The sequence below is a fragment of the Tachysurus fulvidraco genome, chromosome 25 (genome assembly GCF_022655615.1).
Source record: "Tachysurus fulvidraco isolate hzauxx_2018 chromosome 25, HZAU_PFXX_2.0, whole genome shotgun sequence".
NCBI classification, from domain to species: Eukaryota; Metazoa; Chordata; class Actinopteri; order Siluriformes; family Bagridae; genus Tachysurus; species Tachysurus fulvidraco.
In genome coordinates this window covers 172,501-180,000 of record NC_062542.1, presented here as the reverse complement: position 1 = coordinate 180,000, position 7,500 = coordinate 172,501, and the positions used below count along the sequence as shown (strand labels likewise).

General features: G+C 45.7%; 1 protein-coding gene across 1 annotated transcript; it reads right to left on the bottom strand.

Moving 5' to 3' along the window:
- Nucleotides 1-739: 739 nt before the first annotated feature.
- On the bottom strand, nt 740-6,070 carry pabpc1a (poly(A) binding protein, cytoplasmic 1a). The gene is made up of 15 exons (XM_047808719.1): nt 5,477-6,070; nt 4,781-4,974; nt 4,580-4,695; nt 4,316-4,455; nt 3,926-4,020; nt 3,668-3,805; nt 3,501-3,596; nt 2,938-3,210; nt 2,741-2,831; nt 2,505-2,618; nt 2,280-2,422; nt 2,049-2,133; nt 1,705-1,835; nt 1,485-1,600; nt 740-1,176 (listed from the first exon to the last, which is right to left on the bottom strand). The coding sequence occupies exons 1-14, from the start codon at nt 5,667-5,669 to the stop codon at nt 1,511-1,513; spliced, it is 1,899 nt and encodes a 632-aa protein (XP_047664675.1). The 5' UTR covers nt 5,670-6,070; the 3' UTR covers nt 740-1,176; nt 1,485-1,510.
- Nucleotides 6,071-7,500: the final 1,430 nt, after the last annotated feature.

The following is a 7,500-nucleotide window of genomic DNA, read 5'->3' as shown; positions in this document are numbered from 1 at the left end:
TTTATGTTGGAATCTGGATGCAGTTTCTGTAATATCTTACAAATGTGAGCAAAAATCATCACAACTAAAAGAACTAAAGACTTAAACTTCAGTCTGTGTGCTGAATTTATATAATCACCGGTTTCAGTGTTTGAGATGAATTACTGACATAAAAACTTCTCCACAACATTCTAATGTATTGAGATGCACCCGGGTACGTATGGGCGACACCCGGGTACGTATGGGCGACACCCGGGTACGTATGGGCGACACCAGAGTACGTATGGGCGACACCCGGGTACGTATGGGCGACACCAGAGTACGTATGGGCGACACCCGGGTACGTATGGGCGACACCAGAGTACGTATGGGCGACACCCGGGTACGTATGGGCGACACCAGAGTACGTATGGGCGACACCAGAGTACGTATGGGCGACACCAGAGTACGTATGGGCGACACCCGGGTACGTATGGGCGACACCAGTACGTTGCGACCCCGGTACGTGGGCGACACCAGAGTACGTATGGGCGACACCAGAGTACGTATGGGCGACACCCGGGTACGTATGGGCGACACCCGGGTACGTATGGGTGACACCCGGGTACGTATGGGCGACACCAGAGTACGTATGGGCGACACCAGAGTACGTATGGGCGACACCAGAGTACGTATGGGCGACATGACAATGACACACAACTAATCTCCCCCTGGGTTTGTACATTCTCACCCCATTAGTAATAAAGAGGAGAAACAAAGAAACATTTCAATCTTTATTAATCCAATTCACATGTTCCAAAAGTTTAGCTATTGAGTGTGAGGACACACACACACACACACACGCACACGCACACGCACGCACACACGCACGCACGCACACACACTCGCACGCACACTCGCACGCACGCACACACTCGCACGCACACACACTCGCACACACACTCGCACGCACGCACACACACACAGCAAGGAAAAGAAATTAAAACAAAAGGAATGATCAATGACAGTTCAATTTTTAAGTTTTTCTGTTTTTTTGTACATTTTCTGTATATTCGAGGCCCGAGCTCAGACCTGGCTGGGAGGGATTTTGCATCTGAAATCTATTTTTCTGTTTCCTTCTATGTTTAAATGTATTTAAGTGAATTTATTTTTCTCTTGTCCGTCTTGGTGAAGCAGCTGAATTCAGGAGGATTTACTCTGGAGGAGAAAACAAACCAGCTGTTAGTGTCTACACTTACACACAGTGTGTGTTCATAACAGACCTGACACACAGTGTGTGTTCATAACAGACCTGACACACAGTGTGTGTTCATAACAGACCTGACACACAGTGTGTGTTCATAACAGACCTGACACACAGTGTGTGTTCATAACAGACCTGACACACAGTGTGTGTTCATAACAGACCTGACACACAGTGTGTGTTCATAACAGACCTGACACACAGTGTGTGTTCATAACAGACCTGACACACAGTGTGTGTTCATAACAGACCTGACACACACCTGTTCTCAGTAAAGCTCCCCTGTGATTAAACAGCAGGAACAGCTGCACTGCTCACTGATTTCTGAGCGTTCTCCTTCGCCTGGTGAGCCTGCAGCACAGCCACCGCCTCATCCACCTACACACACACACACACACACACACACACACACACACACAATGACAAACCACAAAAGCTAGAACCCTAATAACACACGCATGTATGTGTGCACAAGTACGTACCTTGGAGCGCAGAGACTCAGGAGACTCGAGCATGTGCAGCAGCTCTGAGTTGTCGATCTCCAGCAGCATGCCGGTGATTTTACCAGCTAAATTTGGGTGCATGTTCTGGATCAAAGGGAAGAGACGCTCACCTACACACAGACACAAAGAAAACAATGTTATTGTGTGTGTGTGTGTGTGTGTTGAGGGGGATGTTTTAGCTAAACAGCAGCTCTATGAACTGTTGAAGTGAGAAAGGTAGAACACGTAGAAGCACTGCAACTTCTCTCACACACACACACACACACACACACACACACACACAAACACACACACACGGTAAACCTGTGAGGTATGTAACTCACCCAGCATCTGTTTCTGCTCCTGTGGGGGTGCAGCAGCCAACATGGAGGCTGTGAGAGGCTCCTGACCCTGCACATGCACTGCAGCCTGATACACACACACATACACACACACAGTTAATATACACATCCAGCAATTATACACACACTCACACACTTCAGTTCAGAAAGCACTGTTAAAAGGCGATTATATAGAACATTAGTGCAGGGATTTTTACAGCCGTGTGCATGTACCTGTGGCAGGGGGACTTGTGTGGCCAGGTGTTGTTGTGTGTTTCGTACTCCAGGTGTGTACTTGTACTGCTGCACCGCTCGCACTGGTGCTGCAGCTGTAGCGGCTCCTGCACTGACTGGGCGCGGCCCTAGTGGCTGAGACGCTACGTACAGATACACAGAGTCAGGAATATTGAAGAGAAATAAACTGTAGAATGTGTGTGTGTGTGTGTGAGTGAGACTCACTCATGCGCTGTGACGCCATCATACGTGGCACCTGATTGGTCGTTGGGCGGATGGTCCCAAAGGTCTGTGGACGTGGCGCTGCAGGACGGATGGCATTCGGCATGTTCTGGAAATCTGCAATCAGAAAATTCAACATGACGTCATCAAACCCCATGTAGCCATGTAGCACACCCCAGTTTAGTGGTTTGGGACACAGCCAGAGTGATGAGGAAGTGCTGGGTGGAGCTACAACTCACGCTGTGGGCGAACACCCTGTGTGGCCCAGCGGGGACTCGGGCGGAGCTGCGCCAACTGACTGCTTGGGTAATAGGCAGCTCTGTTCTGAGCCTATCACACACACACACACACACACACACACACACTGACCTTGTAATGACAAATTGCTAACTGACTCATTTTTAATTTTATGGTTAAAGACAATAAGAGTGTGTACCTGAGGAATGGCAGCCATGAAGTACCCAGATGGTGGTGCGGGTTGGTAGGGGTTAAGGACAGGGTTGGGGACGGCGCGCACACTAGCCATCCTCTGCATGTACTGGTTGGTGAGGTGAGCCTGACGCTCCTCTTTACGCTGTGCCAGAGCTACATACAGCGGTTTGGTGGCTACGATGCGCCCGTTCATCTCGGTCACTGCTTTTGTAGCTTCCTCTGGAGATGAGAAACACACAAAGCCAAAGCCTTTTGAACGTCCACCCTCCATCATCACCTGCAGGGGGCAGAAGAGACATTTTAACATTCAAAAAAAGTCTAACAAACCTGCTTTAACATGTGATTAGTGACATCAACACTAGTATTTTTGTAAGTAGATCAATTTGAAGAATCATTTTTAGCTTCATATGAATATTAAATTAAATAATTTAATTTATTTAACATATGTAAATGTTACATTTAATATTCATAAGTCATTTCATATTTTTGTTTTAAATATTTAAAACTAAACATTGGGTTGTGGAGAATAAAACTGGGATGATCAGTTACAGGTCATGGGCATGTTACCTTGGCACTGGTGATGGTTCCAAAAGGTGAAAACTCTTTGCGTAAACGTTCGTCATCGAGACCATCGTCCAGATTCTTCACATACAAGTTGACACCCTATAACAGAACAGAGATTAGCTGTGTGTATCTGTGTGTGTGTGTGTGTGTGTGTACATACACACACATACCTGGTAGCGAGTCATGCGGTCCTGCTTCATCTGCTCGAACTTGCGCTTCAGCTCAGTCTGCCTCTCACCTTTTTTCTGTGCCCGGCCCACATACACCTGTTTCCCATTCAACTCCTTCCCATTCATCTCGTCCACAGCCTACACACACACACACACACACACACACACACACACACACAAACACAATTAATCTGCACCCCACAGCCACAAGTTCACACTTACTCTTTACTAGTAGACTTGGTCATAAGGCACACTCACTCTCTGGGCATCCTCGTGCCTCTCAAAGCTCACAAAGCCAAAGCCTTTGGATTTTCCACTCTCGTCTGTCATGACCCGAATACTCAGTGCAGGACCTGTCACACACACACACACACACACACACACACACACACACACACACACACACACACACACACACACACACACCAGGCTTTCAGGCTGTATCCCTGGGTACAGTACCACTAGAGCATGGTTCATAACGGCGTGATCAGACAGTCTTATCCTCAGAGGAGGGTTTATGTTATCCATAATGCACCGTGGGTTTAAAAACAAAACCTTCAGGTGAGTAATAATGTTAAAATAGTTTTGTGATTATAGAGCATGAGGTCAGTGGGTTTTGCTAATAAAGGTACACAAGCACACACTCACCATATTTGCTGAAGATGTCTTTGAGTTTGTCATCATCCATGTCCTCACCAAAGTTCTTAATGTAGACGTTTGTAAACTCCTTGGCACGAGCTCCCATCTCTGCCTCACGCTCTTTACGGGATTTAAAGCGTCCAACAAACCTGTAATGCCACACACACACACACGCCATCAGCACCATTTATACACAACATCCTACTGATCATCAAATGTAGAAATTAGTGAAACACAGTCAGGCAGTTAGACTCATCTATACTTGTGCCATACACTTTGCGATCGTTGAGCAGCATGCCGTTCATTTTCTCTATCGCTCTCTCTGCAGCCTCGTGGGTCTCAAAGTGCACAAAGCCATAACCCTTAGAGCCGTTTTCATCACAAACCACCTTTAGGAGACACACAAAGTTATAGACACCCTCCATAATGTGGACACTAATTAAACACACACACACACAGGCAGGAAGACCAAACCTTGCAGGACAAGATGTTCCCAAATGCTGAGAAGGTGTCATACAGAGCCTTGTTATCGATGGACTTGTCCAGGTTCTTGATGAAAATGTTCCCGACGCCACTCTTCCTCAGTGAGGGGTCTCTCTGAGACCACATGATGCGAACAGGACGTCCTTTAATCACGTCAAAGTTCATGGTGTCCAGAGCTCGCTCAGCTAAAGAAATCCAGGACAGCTTGTTAACTTCATAACAAAAGCACACTTTCACACAACAGCTTTACACTTTTACACCTACAGTTTACTTTCATTCATCAGACAATGAAACGGTTTGTTTTGAGCTGGGACAATAAGTTTGTTCTGTGCAGAAGTTTAAAAGAGAAACGAGACATAAAACCTGATAGAAATAAAATCAGAAGGAAACAAAACTACCAAATTAACCCTGAACCCGTTTACACTTCATCTCCACATCAGCGTCACTGAGCACTTTAGGTGATGAGTGCAGTGTTAAATCTCTTACAGCTCCATAAAGCCTTAACATTAACTCAACATTAACACAACGTTAACATTAACTCAACATTAAGACAACGTTAACACAACATTAACACAACGTTAACACAACATTAACGTTAACACAACATTAACACAACGTTAACATTAACACAACATTAAGACAACGTTAACGCAACATTAAGACAACGTTAACGCAACATTAACACACCGTCTGCGGGCTGCTGGAAGTTGACGTATGCGTAACCGAGCGAGCGGCGTGTCATCATGTCCCTACACACGCGGATGGACAGGATGGGACCCGCGGGGCTGAACTTCTCATACAGCATGGCTTCGGTCACGTCCTGGTGCAGATCCCCCACATACAGAGACGCCATGGGGTAACTGGGAGCGCTGGGGTTCATCCTCAACTACACACGTTTTACACGCCAAACTCACGTCTATCACTTTAACGCAAACCGATTTGTGTCACAAACCGAACTGTAACTAACTTTAATTTGGCTAAAATGAACACATTAAAACCACCGACCTGCTCTGAGCTAGCTATGCTAATGCTAAGCTAATGCTAATCTGTTAGCACACTAAGCTAATCCGCTGCTCAATGCTAACTCAGTACGCTAACCGTTAGCTAAAGCTGGGAATCTTCGCTGCTTCACCAAAGTCTCGGTTACAAAGACGAAAATAGATTTTTTGTTGATTTTCTGTTTTGTAATTTTTTTGTATTTTTGATTTTTTTTAATAAGATGTGTGCCGAGGTTCCGGGGCACACGCGCTCACCACAGCACTAAACGGAAGAGGGACGGAACCGGAAACCGAGCTTCACCAAAAAAAAATCCTTTTCCTCCGGAAGTCGCGATTTAAAAAGGACACACATTTTAACGCGCTGAAGCTTAAATATAAATTAATGAAATAAAACTAAAAGATTAAATTATTTAATTATGTTAGTAATAAATAAATTATTGATCCCAAAACGTCTTAGTTTCATCTGAAATGCTTCACATCACAGACTCATAGCAATGGGCTTCTTCTGGTGGTGATTATTATTTACCCCCCAGTTTGGACCCCTAACCCATAGTACACAGTGTTTACACCAGTTTGGACCCCTAACCCATAGTACACAGTGTGTACACCAGTTTGGACCCCTAACCCATAGTACACAGTGTTTACACCAGTTTGGACCCCTAACCCATAGTACACAGTGTTTACACCAGTTTGGACCCCTAACCCATAGTACACAGTGTGTACACCAGTTTGGACCCCTAACCCATAGTACACAGTGTGTACACCAGTTTGGACCCCTAACCCATAGTACACAGTGTGTACACCAGTTTGGACCCCTAACCCATAGTACACAGTGTGTACACCCAGTTTGGACCCCTAACCCATAGTACACAGTGTGTACACCAGTTTGGACCCCTAACCCATAGTACACAGTGTGTACACCAGTTTGGACCCCTAACCCATAGTACACAGTGTGTACACCAGTTTGGACCCCTAACCCATAGTACACAGTGTTTACACCAGTTTGGACCCCTAACCCATAGTACACAGTGTGTACACCAGTTTGGACCCCTAACCCATAGTACACAGTGTGTACACCAGTTTGGACCCCTAACCCATAGTACACAGTGTGTACACCAGTTTGGACCCCTAACCCATAGTACACAGTGTTTACACCAGTTTGGACCCCTAACCCATAGTACACAGTGTTTACACCAGTTTGGACCCCTAACCCATAGTACACAGTGTTTACACCAGTTTGGACCCCTAACCCATAGTACACAGTGTTTACACCAGTTTGGACCCCTAACCCATAGTACACAGTGTTTACACCAGTTTGGACCCCTAACCCATAGTACACAGTGTGTACACCAGTTTGGACCCCTAACCCATAGTACACAGTGTTTACACCAGTTTGGACCCCTAACCCATAGTACACAGTGTTTACACCAGCACACAGAACATCAGGGTTTGTGGTCACTTACAGAATCAGTTCATGTCACATCTTCTTGCAGATCCTGTAGATTTCTTGTGGTGATGCATCATGTTACATGTCAATGATGAACATTATACTGTTTGGAAAATGTTATATAAGTGTCTAATAAATGTTTCCTTTCAACCAGCGAGACCCTGCATGTTTGTGAGATCTTTGTGGACTTCAATTCAGTTCTATTCATTCAATCATTCACTCATCTTCTACCGCTTATCCGAACTTCTCGGGTCATGGGGAGCCTG